The sequence below is a fragment of the Ictidomys tridecemlineatus genome, chromosome 16 (genome assembly GCF_052094955.1).
Source record: "Ictidomys tridecemlineatus isolate mIctTri1 chromosome 16, mIctTri1.hap1, whole genome shotgun sequence".
Taxonomy (NCBI): domain Eukaryota; kingdom Metazoa; phylum Chordata; class Mammalia; order Rodentia; family Sciuridae; genus Ictidomys; species Ictidomys tridecemlineatus.
Genome location: NC_135492.1, coordinates 19,247,438 through 19,267,122, shown reverse-complemented (window position 1 = coordinate 19,267,122; position 19,685 = coordinate 19,247,438). Strand labels below are relative to the sequence as shown.

General features: G+C 49.7%; 1 protein-coding gene and 1 long non-coding RNA gene across 3 annotated transcripts; both read left to right on the top strand.

The window, feature by feature from the left end:
• The first annotated feature begins 90 nt into the window (after nucleotides 1-90).
• LOC144371344 (uncharacterized) lies at nucleotides 91-7,466 on the top strand. Its single transcript, XR_013431420.1, has 3 exons — nucleotides 91-323; nucleotides 5,648-5,835; nucleotides 7,319-7,466. It is a non-coding gene; the product is annotated as an uncharacterized LOC144371344 (long non-coding RNA).
• A 289-nt stretch (nucleotides 7,467-7,755) lies between these two features.
• LOC144371488 (uncharacterized) lies at nucleotides 7,756-18,328 on the top strand. 2 transcript variants are annotated; one of them, XM_078033790.1, is made up of 6 exons: nucleotides 7,756-7,954; nucleotides 9,027-9,141; nucleotides 14,473-14,570; nucleotides 14,736-14,852; nucleotides 15,825-15,939; nucleotides 17,861-18,328. In XM_078033790.1, exons 1-6 carry the CDS (start codon nucleotides 7,769-7,771, stop codon nucleotides 18,064-18,066), a joined length of 837 nt encoding a protein of 278 aa, XP_077889916.1. In that variant the 5' UTR covers nucleotides 7,756-7,768; the 3' UTR covers nucleotides 18,067-18,328. The 2 variants fall into 2 exon arrangements, with proteins under 2 accessions (XP_077889916.1, XP_077889917.1); XM_078033791.1 differs by lacking the exon at nucleotides 14,736-14,852.
• Nucleotides 18,329-19,685: the final 1,357 nt, after the last annotated feature.

The following is a 19,685-nucleotide window of genomic DNA, read 5'->3' as shown; positions in this document are numbered from 1 at the left end:
TGTGGAAGATGGGCATGTGGAAGGCTCCAGGGAGGAGGGATCATTGATAATGTACTCTAATCCATGTGCCTGTTTAATGACCTGTTTTTTTTTATTTTTGGGTTTTAAGGGAGACACTGCACTCAAACACTTCTGTGCAGCTGGGAATTCAGGCTTCTGCTTCACCTTGAAGTAAGCATTAATGATTCCTTTCCAGAAGACATGAGAAGAGAGAGTGAGCCTCTGGTATCATGCAGGTTCCTTGCATTGCCCATGGGCTAGAGGAGAGAAGAGTTGCTTCATGAGATTTGATCCCCTTTTTTCCTGAAGAGTTCCACACAGAGGTGAGTCCCCAGAGTGTTTAGACACCATTTCAGACCCCTTTGTTGACGGAAATGAATCAGAGCCCCTGATGATGTGGATGAGCTAAAGATGGATTTGCTATGAATTTTCTATTTCGTTTCTCAGGGCCTGAGTCAAGCCAGCCTTTTTGCTGTCAGCACATGAGCTGCTGGTCAAATGTGAGGAAGTGGTCTTGCTTTATGAAAAGACCACCCTGATTCAGTGAGCCAGAGGCAACCTGCAGTACCTGTTTTCCTGTAAAGGCAGATTGCTGTGGATGGCCTCTGGCCTCATCATGCAGCCCTGCTCAGAGTAGGGGATTGAGGATCCAGGCAGATCCCTAGTTCCTTTTAACCTTTATTACCATTGGGCCACCCCAGGGTACTTGGACTGTACCTGGTCTTCTGGCCTGGGTCAGGGGATGTGAGGTTTGGAATCCCCCTCTGTGGCAGGATCCCAGGCCCCCCAGCCACTTGAGGGCAGGAACAGCCTTCCCTAATTGTGTTAGAGGGGGAGACTTCTCCCACCCATCCTCATCCATGCTCATCACACATTTTGTAGCTTGACACCTGAGGACCTTTATTCATTGACTTAGTGGTTAGTGGTGATGGTTGCTAAGTCTAAATGACTCTTTCAAGGTCACATCACTTGTATGGTAGGGCTAGAGCATGGATCTTCCTAATTGATTTCATGAGACTCTCTCATGGAAACTGTGACTGCCTCCTAAACACACACTCTACATTTGGAGTGTCAAAATTCTTGGCACTGCCTCCTTGGCAAGTGTATCTTGTCTTCTACATGGGAATTTCACAAATATTTTCCTTTGGTTTGTGGAGGTCATGCAGAAGTGATTTTATTTGAAATAGCCCAAACAAGAAATACCAGTTGTCTTTTTCGCACATGGATGTGTGTAGTAAACACCCCTTTCTGTGTGCTTGCATGAGTTGCTCCTTTGAATTTGTTGAAGAATGGTTGGCGGGGGAGCAAGGTAACGAGAGATGGATATCAGTGCTTGTCCAGTATTCTGAAGTGAAGAATGTATTGAGGATGTGAAGGCTTTTCTAGCCAGTTCCTATGGCTCACTCAGGGATCAGTCAGAGGATTCTGTCTGGTAGACTCTTTGGAGTAGATGTCAAAGTGGCCTGGTCGTACCCTGTCCAGGACTGAATGCTGAGCTTGAGTGGGAGCTTCTTGTCAGTTCAAGCATTTCCATGAGTCTGTCCTCTGTTCTCTTTGTTTGTTTGTTTGTTTTACTTTTTCAGTTTTCAGTGGACACATCTTTATTTTATTTTATGTGGTGCTGAGGATCGAACCCACTGACTCGCACATGCCAGTCGAACACATTACCACTTGAGCCACATCCCCATCCCCCTCTGTTCTCTTTTTTCCCAGCAGTTTCTAACAGGAAAGGAGAACAAACATTGAAAGTACGGTGATTGGTTATTTATATCAATGTTATTTGAATCAACTTTGTATAATTCAAAATTAACTTTTTGCTAGTAAAATTTCATATGTTGAGGAAATAATGAAAATATTGCGGTTGGGGGATGAGGATGGGCAAATCAAATATTTTTGAGCACCAAGACCTGTTTTTTTTTTTTTTAACTTAAATCATAAACTGCCAGAGGACCACACCAAGTAGATATTTCCAGAGACAGTGGGAAGGTAGTGGCACATGAGGAAGGGAAGAGCTCTCAGGATGGGAAGAGGGGGCTGCTTCAGGACTCACCGGGCATGGCACGAGGCTGCTGGCCATGATACATGCCTGGGCCCACTGAGTGGGGCAGATCCATGCTCTGTGTCCCTCTAGCCTCCTCTGTAGCCTGTGTTGGCAGCAGATCAGGGAATTGGGGTCAGAAGTGCTCCCAGTAATATAGGCACCAGCCCCCAGAGTGTGTTCCTAGCCCTTTCCCCACCTGGCCTGACTTGGTGCTTGTGTTGATGCAGGGCTGAGACCCTACAGTCATCAGAGTGTGTCTGTGGTCCAGATCCATCCTGCATGGCCAACATGCTCAGACCTTCAGCTGGGTCCTAGGCCTGCTACAACCAAACTCTGTCAACTGGGTGGCCAACCACAGAGGAAGGGCCTTCCCTCAAGCTCCAGGGGCTCAACACACTAGGTGTTGGGCGGTCCCACTGCCAAAACACCTCACAGGTTCCTAGGGGACTGTCTCCCCAACTCTCCCAGCGCTTGCCCACTCTCCTATTGCTGCCCACGATCTTTGGTTCCCATATGGGCATCCCATCCTGGCTCCAACCTCACATAGCTGGTATTCTCCAGTCTCCCTGGTATCTGGGTCCAGACTCTCCTCTTCCTACAAGAATATCAGATATTGGATTTGGTCCCAGTTGAGGCTGTGTTCCATCATGTGAGCTCTTAGCTTCATCACTGTGCAAAGACTCTTTCCACACAAGTTCGCATGACTTTTGGCTGGCTAAGAATTTTCAGGCGACACTTTTGTAATGAGTACATTTTCCTTTCTTCCGATCTCCCCCCAGTGAGCATTCCTCGCACCCTTGTCCTAGTTATTTTATGGCAGTTTCCCTCCTTATGGCTGAGAGGACCTAGTGACCCCTGGATTCACATGTTCTCCTTAATCACCAACACACTGCAGAATTCTCCAAAGGGCCATATATGCTCTTGGAAGTTGGTGGTGGAAATAGTTCTCCATCCATTAATCACTACTCACTCACTAATATTCTTGTGTCCTTGACAAAGGCTCTCCCTTTCCTGGTTTTCCTGAATAGAAATCCTCTTGCATCTTGGATGAATAGGGTTATACATTGTGCAGAGGTTGTTGGTCCACTGAACATCTTAGAGACTGTTCTTTATGGAGCCTAATGATCCTCATTGGGGAATGAGGCCAGGGTCCTAACTGTGGTTAGTGTGAGGACACCATGGGTTCAGAAGAGGGAAAGAAGGACAAGGGAAACTCAAATGTCCCTTCATGGCCCCTGGAGTTAGAGGACTTACCCCTTTGCACCTGGGATCAGGAGACCTCATTTCCTCGAGGACATGCACACTCAGACGTAAATCTTGAGTGTGGGTTCCTTTCTGGGGTCCAGGGCTGTTGTTAGCCACCAGGAAAGACAGTGCTCTCCATGCTGATTGGAGCCATTTTTGCCAGGAAAGGGAGCCCATGGTCACGCCTTGTGCAAAGCATCCCACGCCAGGGGCTCCCATCCCTACATTCCTGTCCTGAAAGGAAGCCACTCAGAGGCAAGGTGGGTCCAACTACCTCCCATGTGTTCACTCAGCACTGTGTCCCGGCATCACCCCAGTTAACAGTCCTGATGGGATTGGACGTGGCTCAGAATGTCACCCTCATGAACTCTACCCTGCTACAGCTGCAGTTCTGCAGTGGGAGAAACTCAAAACCTCAAAACACATGCACATGAAACAAAACAGCAAGAGCCAGAGCCCAAACAGGCCAGGTGTGGCAAAGACAGCTGGAGTGCCTAGGTTGGGACTCAGAATTATGTCAGTGAGGTGGCATTGCTGCTGGCACCAGCATGATAACAGAGAGCCAGCCCTGCTCAATTTGGGGAGCAGTGTGTTGGGGAAGGCAGCAGAAATTGAGAGGCAGGATTGAGTTTGGACCTAGGAGGAGGTTGGGTATAAGGCCAGTGTGGGTTGGATGGCCTGGTAAGATAGAGAGAGGCCAGGGCACACCCCAAAGCCTGGAGACTGCACTTGATGTCCAGGGTTGTGAAACACTGCCTCCCCTCTTACTCACAACTGAGAGCAAGAGGCATTGATGAGTTCAGTTTGTGTGCAGCTGCATCCAAGGTGGCTCGGCTAGGTACCTCTGTTTCCTTGACTCAGGAGGCTAGGAGTCCCAGCTCCACTGAGTCTCAGCTGGGAGGATCAGAATCTGAGTTTATGCCTGTGTTCCTAGTAGGATCCATGTTGGCTGAGCCTCAGTGTCTTTGTAATGAGAGGATGGGTGACTGTCATGTCTTTATCACAGGACACACTTGCTAAATGGATTTGTTTGCTCTGAGGAGGAAAGAGAGGGGGGAGTGGTGCTGGAGACAGGGATGCAGACAGGGGTCATGGACTTGGCATAACTCGGTCTTGGAAATGATATCTCATCACCTGTACCCACTTCAATTCCCATGAATCAGGAGGCTGAGCCCCCTTGAGGTGAGGGGTGAACCGGTTCTGGGCAGCAGGATGCTGTGGTACCTCAGAGTCTCTGTGAGACCCCAACACTAGACACACTTGGCCCTTTTGAAATCTTAGGAGAAGCTTTGGGAAGTTGTATGGCAGAGGGGAGCAACCTCTGCATCTCAGTGCCCTCCAACTTGCCATGGTGTAGAGAGGGAACTGCAGCCAGGATAGGACGGACATTGGCCACGTCCCTGTGTGGGACACAGGCGTGATTGAGTTATGGTGCATTCTTTTTCTCTCTCCTTCTTGTGATTGTCCCATCTCTACATTTGTGCTGTAGCCACCTGTGAGTCCTATCTCTGGTTTCAGAGAGAATAGAGGGTGTTATGGGCCAATAGACACAATAAACCCTAGAGATTAGATGCTACCTTACTTTCCAGAAAAGATTGGGCACACCATGAATTGCACAATGATGGGACCAGGGTCCAAAAGCTCCTGAGAGGGAAGTACTGGTTGTGAATGCATTTTTGAAGGCTCCAAGCTGGAACTCTAGTGGCACCAAGCAGGGCAGATGCTGGTGGGGATGTTTGGGTAGTTGTTGGTGAACACATGCGCACCTGAGATGGGTAGGCATGGAGGAGAAATCAGCAGCCCATAGGGCTTTTGAAAGTGGTCTTATGTGAAAAGAGGCTCAGGTATGGGCACAGGAAATGACATCATTGCCTTGACAATGGATCAAACAGAACATGGAACCCTGGTATCCAGGCACCCACTTCACTAACCAAGCCATCCGAGCTCATTTGGTTGGAGAAACTGGAGTGAGAAGGATGTTCCCCTGTCCTTGCAAACAATGCCGAGCCTCAGGCTCCCAGGAATCTCAGGGGGGCCAACTAGCCCTTTTGTGGATACACTGGGTGAGGCTTCATCTTAGACGCCAGATCCTCTGGCGATTGTCGCAGAGGAGCTCAAGAGTAACAGTGAGTAGGACAGGGCAGGTGAGCCCAGCAGGCCCTCTAGTCTGATCCCTGATGAATGGCCCAGTACTCCTATTCTGACTGTGTGTGTGTGTGTGTGTGTGTGTGTGTGTGTGTGTGTGTGTTTGTACTGATGGGAACTGTCCCATTGTGCTTTGACTCTAGTGTATTGGCACAAGTCATTTTTCTGTTTGTCACCATTTCCATTTTGAACCCATCATTCTTGGTCCCAACCCAGGGTGAAAATGATCAGAACACGGAGGAGCCCTTCAGCATACAAAGCCTTGAACCTTACAGGCAGGACCAGCTTAGGAATGAGCTCCTGCCTGACATTGGTGGGAGGAACCTATATTTCAGCAGCAACATGGGGTTAATCTCCTGGGATTTCATCCCCACCCAGCACGTGCTGGATCTCTTGTTCCCAAGGTAAGCACCAGACCACCAAGCCCAAGTGTGTAGCCCCCTCATGCCTGGGTCTTGGGGCTGCCATGAACCTCTCAGGGACCCAAAGGTTTGTGGTACCAAATGAGACAGAGGACCACACTCATAGTGGAAAGTCAGCCCTGAATGGGACGAGTCCTGGAGGTGCCTGCCACAGTCTTGCAAGGGCAGTGAACTCCCCTCTCAGGGAGAGAAACCATCCTGACTCCAGCTGATCCACAGAGGTCCGTGGAGCAGTCCCCACACACTGGGCACCACAGCTCAAAGGTGTGCACTGAACTCATTCCCAGGTGGACTCAGCGAGGCCAGGTGGTCTTTCTGGTGTGATGTTGGCTTCGTGAAGAACGTAGATCTGTGCCAGAGGCATCTCAAAACTCGGGCCTTGGGAAAAGCACTTTTGGATTAATAAAGACATGTTAGTTTCCATAGTGGGACAGAGCGTCCTAGCTGGGACATAGCTGGACAGGGGCTTTGGACATGGCAGCTCCCACACCCAGAGATATGTGGGAATCAGCAGTTTGGGCTCATTCACTGATGAACACAGAGAAAGCACCCACTGTGTGAAGACACGTTTCCAGTCATGTTTCATAATTCAGTGAAAAATCGGGTGCAAATGACTGCCATTGTGTCCCTTTTTATGGGGGTCAGGCTAAAACCGCAGGTGCCATGAGTACATATCCTACATGTGAATGCATTCCTGACTCCATGAGGCATAACTGCATGTTGTCCTCTTCAGTGACTGTGGTGGACCCCTGGACCAACTTCAACATGGAATGGGCTTGAGGTCAAGAGGGTGGGCTCCTGTTTCCACAATAGGGACCTGCAAGGTGATTTGACTTGGGAAGACTGAGGAAAGACTGCTCTCCCCAATTCAGTTTTCTGCCTGCAGTGTAAGGTGTGGGGCTTCAACAGTAGGAGGGGTAAGGCGGGGAGTTGTAGGTAGTCATGGTCCTCTGGGAGAGCCCCTGGGACAATGGATCCCCCCACACCACACCTCCCTGTCCTCCCCCAGGGCCACAGAGATGTGGTCTGCACTCATGGGAAAAGAGAGGTCCACTGCTACTCCGGGGGACTCAGTGAGAGCTCACAGAGAATGAGGTAGCATTGCAGCCCACGCCAGGGGACGAGTTGTCTCTTGAGCCCTGAGAAGAGTGGGCAGGAGGACAGACACTCCTGAAAGGTGCATTCCAGGTTGGAGAGCAGGTAGCCAAGAGGAAGAAGAGTGTCAGGCCTGCCCAGAGGAGGGGAGAGCTGGTCAAACCATGGATCTAGCGCTCCTTCGTTGAAGGTTCTTTGCCTGTGGCGACCTGTCCTGTCCCTGCCTGTACAGCCACTGTGACTTGTCTTGGGTGGACTGGTGTGTTCAGAGCCAGGGACGGTTCAGGAGTGTAGGGTCAAAGGTTTTCTCTGGAGGCCGTGGCGAAGGCAAGGCCAGGGTTTTGCTGACTCCACACCTGCCTCCCCACAGTGCCTCACCTTCCTTCCTGGGGACCTGGGTGAACTTCTTCATCGAGGTTTCCCATCAGCCTCCAGGCTCTCTGAGTCTGCAGCTGCTGCTGCCCTATATGTATCTCTTCCTGGAGCACCAAGCACACCACCTCCTGGCCCCAACTGAAGATGACATATCAAGCCAGGCAGAGCCTGAGAGCCAGGCGGACTGTGGTGAGTACCTAAGAATAAATGAGGAAAGTTTCGACTGCTGTCCCACTGCAGGGAGTCTGTATGCCTGGTGTTGGGCTGGAAATTAGGATAAGCCTTTGTCCACTCAGAAAGTGACCCCAGTCTGCAAAGAGGTCCTGTGTGGGCTAAGGGCCTGAGTTCTTCCTGGGAGCAGGGGTATTGTCTGTCTGTGCGAAGGTCAGGGCAAGGCAGTCATGTTGGCATCTTTTCTCCTCTAGATACAAGCTCAGTTCCTGTCATGGCTCCTAAGCCAACCCCAGAGCCAGAGCCTTCTCCCTGGGAAGGGGCAGAGCTGGAGTCCAGGACATCAGGGATCTCCACTCGGTACTCCCCACGGCCCCAGTACAACAGGCGGGTGAGAGGCAGGTGCCTCATTCACGTCTTCCTGGAAAATGAAAGGACAACACAGTATCAGAGCATCCTGGTGAGTCTACGAGCAGGGGAGTCTCCTGGGAGCTCACACTGGGGAAGACCGAGTCCACAGCAAACACCTTGGACTAGGCCTGTCTTCTTGAACTGGAGCTTCTGGAAGGTCAGGAAGGAGAGCAAAAAGTGAGGACGAGAGAGGCGGGAGAGCAGCAGCATGCCAGGTCTGGGTGCGAGTGGGCCTGCATGTTTTGGGGTGTGCAGGTCAGAAGTGCAGGAGTGAGTGCTGGGTTCAGAGGAGGTCAGAGAAATATCGAGGGTACAGGCCGTCCTCTACTGACCTTGGTATTGAGGAGGAGTCTATTGAACCATGGAGGTTGAAGCAGAGGAGTTGGCAGTCATTTTCTTGTGTGTGAGAGGGGATATGTTGCTGGTTGAAGGGAAGGGAGCCATTGTAGAATGATTAGGGTGGGTAGGTGTGGGTCACAGACAACTGGGGGCCTTGGAGGGGCCCATTAGTGTCCTAGTTTGCATGTATATGAATAGAGATTCAGCGGCTCTCTCTGCAGAATTTTCCTGGGTGTGGAGTATCCATCATGAGACTCTGGTGTTCACCTCCAGTGGAGCCATGTTGAACCACTGCACCTGCTGGGTCCGAACCTCCTGATACCCCAGAAAGCACTGACACTCTCGAGCCCAGCAACTTCCATGCCTATCATTAAAGAGTCCTAGTGTGTGTTGTGCCCTGGCTGTCAGGACCAAAGCACCTAGGGTTTGTGCCTGGTCCACACAAAAATGCAGCTGCATCCCAGACCAGAGCAGGGATATGGAAGTCCACTGGACCATTCCTCCCATCTTAATGGGACTAGAGTGTGTCTGTACAAAGCCTTCTTGTCCTTATTCCCTTGTCCCTGTAGGGCATAGCAGGTTGAAGCAAACTCTTGTACCAAGATTGGACTAGAGGCTCATAGGAAGACCCCACATGATCACATGAAGGCCTCAGGTAGCAGGGTAACAAGATGGTGCCCTTGTGTTGAGAGCTCACTTGTCTCTGATTGTCCTTGAGCACTGTCCTCTGGGTAGCTACTCCCAAATTCCCTCTCTGATGAGCTTTCTCCAACCCTGCTCAGGTGACCTGCCAGGACACGACTCCAGTCATCATCCGCAGGGCCTTAGATGCACACTTGCTCCAGCAGGAGGATCCAGAAAACTACGAGCTTCTGCAAATTGTCTCGAACCATCAGAGTAAGTGGAACCATCAGCGGGTAGGGAGCAGTGAGTCACAGTGGGCTCACGATAACTGGGAGCCAAAACACAGTGTGCGTTGGCCCAATGCCCAGGAAGAGTACGGTGGGACTTGTGCACAAAACAAAGTGTAATGATGGGGCATAAATCTGCAGGTTCTTCATGTTCCCCAGGGGCTGTGGACACGCTTATCATGTTTTCTTTCCTTGGCCTGAGGAGGCATTGCAAAGCTATTATCCACGAGGGGCCAAGAAGAGAGGCTTCTTTGTCTTGTGTCAAAGAAGCCTTTCCTGACCTAGATGAGTACATGAGAAAAGCAGTTCAATGAAGAATCATTTCTGCCTTTCAATCTTTCTATTCACTGCAAACTGAGTCCACTTAGGACCAGAGGCCATTTCTAGAGAGAAGAGTGTGGTAGAATAGAACCCTTCACAGCTTGTAAACTCTTCTTAGAGAGAGAGAGAGAGAGAGAGAGAGAGAGAGAGAGAGAGAGAGAGAGAGAGAGAGAGAGAGAGAGAGAGAGAAAAGAAGAAGAAGAAGAAGAAGAAGAAGAAGGAGGAGGAGGAGGAGGAGGAGGAGGAGGAGGAGGACGACAACGACGAGGAGGAGGAGGAGAAGAAAAATGAAAATAAGTTGAAGAGGAGACAATAAGAAGGTCAAGATGACTATAAGAAGAAGCATGAGAAGAAGATGAAGAAGAACAAGAACAAGAAGGAGAAACACAAGCCGAACAAGAAGTATAACAATAAATTGATTAAAAATGTGAATGAGAATTATACTCATGAGGAGGAAATGCAGAAGTGGGGAACTCAAGAGAAATATATTGCTCTGGATGGCACAGCCCTGCTGTGGACATCCTCCACCCACGCTCAACACACCTCCAAACCATACCCCTCAAATTAGTGTGGCCCTGTATGAGTGGATGAATCCACTGGCAAGGTGGAGGCACCCACCATCAAGTGATTCCCCCAAACCCATGTGATCATTGCTGCAGTGGGGAGAAAACCTTCAACACATGAGTCTTTGGGGACCAATCCAGATACAAAGTCTAGCTGTTTCTCATTGGTGGGTCCAACGTGAACTAAGAGGTTCTGGGGTGCGAGGAGCTATTTCCTTGAAAGGTGTTCCTGTAGTGGACCTCCTGTGCATAGAGGGTCCTTAGGGAGGAATCAGTGGGGAGTCTTTGGTGGAACAGTAGCTGGATTTGGGGGCTCTCAGGTCTGTGTGTGAGACCTGAGCTGGCAGAGGCTCTCAGTTGTGGAGGATGTTTGGTAGTGTATTCCTTGAGTGTCACCTACCACGCCTCTGCCCCTGCCTCTCCAGAGCTGAGGATCCCTGCTGATGGGAAAGTATATTACACCCTGGATGGAGGAGTGGATTATAACTTTCTTCTTCGGGAAACAGATGCCAGCAAGTCGTTGAAGGTCAAGCCAAAGGAGGTAAACAGCCACTTTCTTCAGTCTTTACTCCTGGTGCCACTCCACATCCTCCAAGGGGACAAGAACCTCAGGTTCTGGATGGATGTTGTAGAACGCCCACAGAGCCAACTGCCAGGCTGGGTGGGGTGCAGTTGCTGGGTTTTGCTGATGTTGTCATCCCCCACAGTTCTTGGAGCCTTCTGTGGCAGTGGCATCCAGGATCCCAGCAGCTGTGAGCAGCAGCTCTACAGTGGCTGCAGGATCATTGCCCCAGGCCACCCAAAGCAATGAGTGGTGCATGAGAAAAGTCACCAGTAGCAGCTCCTCTCTGCTTCACTCCAGCGAGCAGGTGGAAGACAGCCGCTTTCTTCACGTCCTCCTAGAGGGACAGAGCCTGAGGGAGACAAAGCGCATCTTGGTAAGCCCAACAGCAGGGCTGCCTCCTGGGTATCCACACAGTGGAAGGCAGGATACACAGCCAACCCCGGGGCTGTGGTGGGAAATAGAGAGAGGTCCATCTTAAGGGCTTGACCTGAGGAGGAAGAGCATCAGCATGCCCACCTCCAGCGGTGAGTGGGCCTGTGTACTGTGGGTTTTGCAGGCCAGAAGTGCAGAAGGAAGTGCTATGGACAGATGAAGGCAGAGATATGTCCAGGGTGCAGGCTGCAGTGCCTACAACTTGGTATTCTCAATGAGTGAGGTTGGAGCAGAGGAGGTGGCAGTGACTTGTCACATGTGTAGGAGGGGATGTGTTCCTGGTGGCAGGGAAGAGAACCTCCTTAGCATGACTAGGTGTAGGAATTTGGGGTCGGGATCACCTGGGGGTTCATGCCAAAGCTTTGGAATGTCAGCCTTTGCATGTATGTGAATAGGGAGCTAAAGGGGTTCTTGGCAGAATTTCTATGGATGTGCAGTAGACACGCTAATGCTACAGGTGTCCAGCTGCAGAGGAGACATGTTCAGTGACTGCCAGTGCTGAGTCAAGTACATCATTACAACCAGACTCGCACCGAGCTTCCAGAGGCCAGGGCCTCTCAAAGCTATCATGAAGCACTCAAGTGCACACTCTTGTATCTGAGTCTGTTTTGTGTAGTGGCATAAAGGACCAAAATTTTCAGTGCATTTGCCTCTTCCACCCACAAAGGCAGCCTGCATCCCAGAGCACACTTTGTGTGCAGATCCCTGGCACATTGATGCCATCTCAGTGAGATGAGAGTGTGTCTGTGCATAGGCAGTTTGGTCCTTTGACCTGAGTGGAATGTGGCTCCCCAGGGGGAGGGGAGATGGCAGGTACAGGCAGATATTTGTACCAGGATTGTTCTAGTAGCACATTGCAAGAACCCAGGGGGTATATGGAGGCCACACTCAGGTAGCAAGATAACAAGATTGTGCCCTTGTATATGTAGCTGAGATTTCTCCTGAATGTTTGACCACAGTCTTCTGGGTAGCTCCTCTAAAAGCCATTCTCTGATGACATTTGTCCCACCCTGATCCAGGTAACCTGTCAGGAGACGGTGACAAGCCTCATCCACAAGGCCTTGGACCAAAATATGTTGCAGCATGAGGATGTGGACAACTTTGAGCTGCTGAGAATGATGTCTGAGAATGAGAGTAAGTAGGACAATCAGACAGGGGGGAGACATGATCCACAGTGGGCTCAGGATAACTCACAGCCAAGAGAAAGTGGACCTTGGCCCCAAAATACCAAAGTGTGGTGGGCCTGGTGCAGGAAACCAAGTGCAGTGATGGGTGTGTCCAATGTGGAGGTGCTCAATGAGGCCCCAGGGGGCTGCTGGACCTCCCTAAATGTGTTCTCCCCTGGACCTGGTCTGGCAATGCAAAGCTAATATCAATGAGGGCAAGGCAGAGAGAGGCTCAATCCATCATCAGTTTGGTTTATGGCTCACTGATAAGGATGCCTTCAAATGAAGAGGACGAGAACATGGGTCCTGATTGGATCAGCATTGCTGTGGACGGAAGCAGCACAGGTTCTGATCCATGGCCAGGATATGAGAAGTCCTGCCTACTCAAGAATGTCAGGATTGCAGCAACTGGGAACAGGACTCAGTGTAGAGGAAGTCAAGGCCAGGGGACGGCCTATTTGGGTTCTTTTGGGAACAATTCCAAGTCCTCTGTGCCTGGGTGCCCATCTACTGAAGATATCAGAATGGCCAGGTTATTATTCCTTCCAGCAACAAAGAAGGGCTCTGAAGAACGTAGGCCACAATGCTGAGCTGTCCACAATGCCAGTGCTCTTTCCTTTCTTGTGAGCCAGACACTCCTAGCCTCCACCATCCCAGCCTGTCCACAATAGAACCCACCATCTCTCGGGCACGTAAGTGAGTTTTCCCATTTTCACACACCACCTCATTTGGGTTGGCTCTGTCTCACACATGAGGAAGACTGAGGTGCAAGGAGCTGGGCAAGGGGCAGTGTCTGTGAATCTCAGGGACTTGGGAGGCAGCGCAGGAGGATGGGGATTTCCAAACAGCCTCAGAAACTTAGGGAGACCCTGAACCCAAGTAAAAAGACCTGGAAATGGTCTCAGTACTTAGGTGCCTCTGGTTTTATCCCTGGTAAAAAAATAAGTCAATCAATAAGAAATTACCAAACTGAGAATCTACGAAGGTGATTTCAGAAACAGACTTTCAACCCAAGCATCAGTTGAGAGCAAGCTCCAGACCAGGGGAGGTTTGTGTGTAACAGACGTCAAAAGGGAGGACTACCGGGGGGCTGGAACCCACTAGGTGTGATGGCATCTATGCCTTATGGCAGGAGGGTGGCAGTGATGCTGGCCCTCTCCTAGATTTTGGAAACCTTGTTTTCATTGGGGAAGCTTTATGGAGGTGGAATCTATTTTAGCAATCCTGGTCCAGATGAGGTGCTGACTACCACAGGTAGAAGCCTATCCAGAATGTGGTGTCTGTTATCCAGTCTTTCCTGACTGTGACAATGACAAAGAAAGGAAGTCACTTGTCTTTGGTCTTGGTTTCACTCCCGGCCATTGATTGAGAACTGATTTCATCTTGGACTACTGAACAGAGGCTGCATCTGGGCAGAAGAGTGTGATAGATTTGAACTCTTCAGAGGACGCCCCACCATTGCCAGAGAAAGAAGGAGAAGGAGGAGGAGGAGAAAGAGACACTCCCGAGTGGGTAGAGGATCACACGATGAAGATCAGGAGGAAGAAGAAGAAAAAGCAGGAGGTGAAACAGAAGGAAGGGTGGAGGGAGATACACAAGAAGAACAAGAAGGAATCATGTAAGAACAAGAAAAAGATCCAGAAAGAACTACAAGAAGATGCAGGACAGAAAGAAGAGCCAGAAGTAGAATAAGAACCAGAATACAAGTACCAAGCAGACAGCTCATGATGAGAAACAAGGGGAAGGAGAGCGAACCTAGAAAACAATAGAGTTCTCCAGGGCACCACCCTGTTGAAGTCCTCCCATGTCCATGCCCAACACACCTCTGATGGATACCACCTCCCCTCCGCGTATTCATCCATGAATGGATTCATCCAGGGCAAGGGGATGAATTCACCCACCATCCAACGCTTCCCTGAATGCCCATGTGTGAGCATGGCTGCCCTGGGGAGAAAGGCCTAAGCACAGGAGCCTTTGCCAATCCTGATGCACAGCCTAGCAGTGTCCCTTTGGCAGATCCAACCTGCACTGAGAAGTTCTGGGGCCCAAGGTGCTGTTTCCATTGCCAGGTGCTCTTTTGGTTTAGAATCCTGTACATCATCTTCTCCAGGGAAGAATCACTGAGGGAGTCTTTGGTGGCACTGTAGCTGGATAGGAGGGCTCTCAATTCTGGTGCAGGCTCGCCCTGGTGGAGACTCTCAGGGGGTGTGGGTGTTTTGCGGTATAATCCTTGAGTGCCACCTAACAATTCTGTCCACTTCGCTCTGCAGAAATCAAGGTCCCTGACCACTCACTCGTGTATCTGTCCATGAATCCGGGAATAAAATATTTCATCGTGAGGAAATGCCCCGAAGTCAAGGGAAAGGAGGTAAACACCTACCTTATTCAAGCTGTACTTGTACTGCCATTCCACTCCCACCTGGGGAAATAAGAAGCCTCATCACCTAGACATATGTGCTAGGAGCCCATAGAGCCAACCGACAGGCTGGGTGGCTTTCTGTTTCTGGGTTTGCTGATGTTCCATCCCCCACAGTTCTCAGAATCAACCTGCAAGTCTTCCAGGCCGTTTTCCCACAAGCAGGTGGGAGACACCTGCTTAATTCACGTCCACTTAGAAACACAAAGTCCAAAGATGGCCAAGAAAGTCCTGGTAAGCCTGGGAGCAGGGGTGTCCCCTGGTGCTTACACCTGGGTGGGGAGCAGACACTGGTCCAATACCATGGAATACTCATGCCCTCTTGCATTGGAGCTTCTGAAAGATCAGGAGGATAGATGGGAATCAAGAAGGGAGAGGTCAGTGTGAAGGGCTGGAGTTGAGATGAGGGAGAGCAGCAGCTTGTCCACTGCCATGTCTGAGGGAATCTGTGTGTCGGAAGGCAGCATGCAGTCCAGAAGGACAGAGGCGGGTATGGGTGACAGATGAGAACAGGACAGGACCTAGGTTGCAGGTTCCCCTGTATGGGATGTTGACGTCTATGGAGGAGGACAGCAGTGTGAGGTTCTGCATGTTCCTTGAACAAGGAGCTGAGAGGGTCTCTCTGCAGAGTCCATATGGATGTGGAGCAAGCACACTAAATGTCCAGGTAACCCAATGACCACCCTTGCCGGATGAGGTGCCCTCCTACACCCCAGCCAGCACTGAGCCTCTGGAGGCCAGGAGCTCTCGTGACTGTCTTTCGTCACTCCTGTGTGTGGTCATGTTTCTGGGTCTGTTTTTGTCTCTGGAATCCAGACCAAAGCCTCTCGGTTTTGTGCCTAGGCCATTCCCAATGCCGCCTGCATCCTTAGGCAGACCTGGGATCTTGGAGGCTATTGTCCCATTCCTCCCAACTTTTGGGATGAGATTGCATCTGTATGCAGGTAGTGGGGTCCTTTCACTTCGATAGGAGTGCAGCTCCACAAAGAGCAATGGCAGGTCCAGGAAGTCCTATGTACAAGGATTTGGCTAGTAACCTATGGGAAGAGCCCGCCCGATGAGCAGGAGGCCAGCTTCAGGTAGTAGGGTCATGGATGTTGCCCTTGTATTTAGAGTGGAGGTGCCTCCAGAATGCCCCTGCCCACTGTCCTTGAGTAGTCACTTCAAGGCCCATTTCATGAAGGCCTGTCTCCCATGCTGCTCCAGGTGACCTGCCACGATAGGGCTCCTGTCGTCATCCGCAGGGCCCTCGAGCTACACTTGCTTACTCAGGAGAAGCCGGAGGAATATGAGCTGGGCCAAATCATCTCTCACCGTCAGAGTAAGTGGGACAATCAGATGGCAGGGAGCAAGGGTCAGGATGTGAACTCAGGTAAACTCTTAGCACCAAAGAGTAGTCTCTGACCCCCAAGAACACTCCAACAGGGTGTGTTGGGGCTCGTGCACAAAGCCAACTACACTTCTGCTGGTGGAAGGTCTCGAGGTCCAATGGTATACCCCGGTGGATATTGTGGCTCCCCACCAGGTGCCTCCCCTGGACATGAACAGGCATCTAAAGCTGACATCAGTGAGGAGTGAGGAGGAAAGCCTCTTTCCAGGAGCAGTATGGTTCTGTGGTCTGGGATAGGAGTGGTTTCAGAGGAACATGGGAATGCATGGGCTAAAGAGGGAACTGGCATTTTGTGGATTGAAGCAGTAGGATTGAAAGCCTTCTGTATGATCAGAAAACCACTGCCTGGGCAGAGCATTGCCAGGATTCTAGCAAGCAGTAACAGGATGAAATTGGGAAGAAAACACAGCCTGGGGGACAACCTGAATCATCTGTGTTTGGGCAAATTCCCTGGTTGTCTGTACCTGAGTCCACCTGCCAAGGAGTGATCACAATAGCCAGGTTATGATCCCAAATTAAAGTCAGAGGAGGGCTTCCTGACCACGTAGCCACAGAGCTCATCTGATAATAATGCCAGCGCTTTTTCGTTGGTTGATTGGTTGGTTTTTTGTGAGCCAAACACCACAGCAGCCATTATCCCAGCCTATGTATGCTGAAGACCACCATCCCTATGAGTTCTAGGATCAATTTTTTCCTATATTAACCTACTGTTAGGTTAGTAGAATCTATGAAAGAGGAAGTCTGTCTGGGGCCTTGGTAGCCTTAGAAATTCATAGCAGAGATCCCCACATCCAATCCAGAAGGGATGGAGAACAGGCTCTAGGTTAGAGGAGGGCGACAGGAAACAGGTGTTCAGAGGAAGGAGAAGCTGACTGTTGTATTCCCCCATCCAGGGTCATGGCACCACTGGGCCATACACCATGTTGGAGGGAAGCATTCCCTTTGCTGGTCTTTGGAACCATTGTTCTCAATAGGGCAGCATTTGGAATGTGGCCTCCATTCTCTGAGGCTGGTCCACATGGAGGTGGGCTCCACCAACACAGAAGCATGGCTCTAATGTGGTATCCGTGCTGGGTAGCCTGTCCTCACTGTGGCCATACTTGAGGAAAATAACTCAGAAGAGGAATCCTAGGCCTTTTTCTCTGGGTTTCATAGCTTTCTCTTTGGTTGTGCACTGAGGCTGTCCATAAAGCTCTAGTGTGTGGCAGTGGAGAGCGCCTCAGCCCTTGCCACAAAGGCATAGAGTGGGAGAGAGGGAACGAGGCTGGCAGAGAGGGAGAGAGAGAAATATGGAGAGGAGAAGGAGGACCTCTACATGGAGAATGAGGATTCAGTGGAGCCAATAGGAACAAGGTATTTTTTCCCAGGGCACAACCCTGTTTAGGTCTTCCTCCAACCATGCTCAACCTTTCTTCCAGTCCCTCCCACCTCCCAGTAGAGTATTCATCTTGAATAAGAATTTCATGTTGACATCAGAGCACTCACCATCCAATGCTTCCCTCCAAACCCACCTGTGAAGATGGCTCATGTGGGGTCTGAATCTTCGGCACAGGAGCCTTTTGTGGGAGATTTCAGATGTAAATCTAGTGGTGTGCTTTGGCAGATGCAAGAGGACCTGGGATGTTCTGGAGTCCAAAGCCTTTGGTAGGAACAGACATTAGGTCTGTTGAAGTGCTCTGCCTAGTTCTTCCTCAGGGAGGACTGTGGAGGTGGTCTTTGTTGGTATTGGTGCTGAATTGGAGAGCTCCCAGGTGTGTGGCTCTGGCCTTTTCTGGCACAGGCTCTCAGATGTTGGGGTGTCCTAGGGAGCACCTCCTGAGCCACCTTATTTTGTACACCCCTCTCTCCCCAGAGCTGACGATTCCAGCACAGGCCAACGTATTTTATGCAAAGAACCCTCACACAGAATCCAACTTTGTGCTGAGGAAAAGGAGCCTCTCCCAAAAGAATGATGAGTGGATCCAGCCTCAACCTCCCTCTCATCCTACAAAGAAGGCTGCAGCCCTCCTGAGGATGCTTGCAAAACCATTCTGCTGCTGTGTGCCTGGACGGGGCTGAGGCAGTCCAGGAATATTTACATTGATTACTATTTGCTTCAAAGTTTGAATCTATAGTTTGCCATTGTCCTTGACCTTGTTTAGTAACACAGTTGTTAATCTATCCTGTATTTGTTGTTTCCATTAATATATTATTATTTTAAAATATATATGTTTTTGTTACCTGATCTACAGTGATGATTTGAGTATACTAAATGTAGCAGTGATTCCTAAAGGACACATCCAAACCAACAGGAAGGAATGTTTCCTTGTATCAGCAAGAAGTTTGTTTTTTAGGAGTTTGGCAGATGGCATTATCTGAGTCAGTTTTCCAATGGGGGCAATGAAGTATCGGCTATCATGGTACAAACAGAAACAAAGACACACAAACACACACTAGAGAACACACACACACAAACACTAGAGCACACACACACACACACACACACACACACACACACTAGAGCACACACACACACAATGAGAGATAGATAAACTGTTGGAGTTGGTCTCTTCTGAAATACTTTGGAGACATGGTTCTGATTTCTCCCATTTTGGAGTATTTTCAATTGCATAAGGTGTCCTGCAAATGAATCCCATGTCTGAAGAAGACATGCATGTGTACTTCCCATGCCACTTTCCACATAACCAGAAGGTCATGTCATGTAATATTTTTCATGGAGCTGTGTTTTGACTGTGAACCATCCCTTGAGGTCAGCTGTGGAATTTTCCACTGGTAGCATCACAATGGGGATCCACTCTTTGGATTTGGGGATATTTCTGATTTTTTTGATTCAGATTGGAAAGATATATATATATATATATATGATTTTTGATCAAAATTGTGCATTTGATGATAATGAATGCCATGCATCTAGGAATCTGTAGACTCTAGATAATGAATGAATGTCTACTGTTGCCTGGACTATTCTGCAAAATCCTGTAGCATTTGATCTTGTGTGAGGGCTTCATAGGGCTTGCAAAAAGTCCAGGTCAGATGGTCCTGCATGAAGTTTAGCTCCTAGTGGTCTCCTCCACAGCATAAATGCCAAGGAGAAACCCACTTCTACACAGAAGATGGGAAGCTACCTTATGAAGGTGATCGTAGGTGTTGGACCCTCTTGCTAGGACTCTTTTTCTATTGGGCCAGAACTGTGCTCTGGATGTGCTTGCTGAGAAGAGCTTGGAATTTCCTGACTGAAGCAGTTCATGCAAGCTGCTTCCACTTGCAGGAACAAAGTGTGTTCTTGTTGAGCACTTTGGGCTGTCCCTGGTTGAACTAGAGTGTCAGAAGCACTTGTAATGATTGACATTCATGGTTTCACATTGAAGCCTCTGTGCCATCTGTCAACCACTGATGGCTGCAAGGGGGGCCCTGCCTTTCAATGAGTTTTCTGAAAAAGTAGGAGTTTTGAAGAACTGATCTTCTCAGCATTCCCCTTGCCTCCCCAAGTTGGGTGATGTCAATTATACAGACTTCCTTGGGAGCACACATTTTATATTGGGCTGGAATTGGACTCTGGATGTGATTGCTGAAAATAGCTGGGGAATGGGAGAAAGAAAGCTGTTTGCTGAAAGAAATTTCAATTTGCTTTGTTGATTAACTTTGTTGTAAGTGAGCACATGCTATTTGTTTTCTGT

Bases quoted from the DNA above. Each gene is read 5' to 3' on its own strand.
- LOC144371488 (XM_078033790.1), top strand. From the start codon at position 7,769: ATGGCTCCTAAGCCAACCCCAGAGCCAGAGCCTTCTCCCTGGGAAGGG. The intron at 9,142-14,472 runs GTAAGTGGAACC...TTCGCTCTGCAG, and splicing joins AATTGTCTCGAACCATCAGA to AAATCAAGGTCCCTGACCAC. The intron at 15,940-17,860 runs GTAAGTGGGACA...CTCTCTCCCCAG, and splicing joins AATCATCTCTCACCGTCAGA to AGCTGACGATTCCAGCACAG.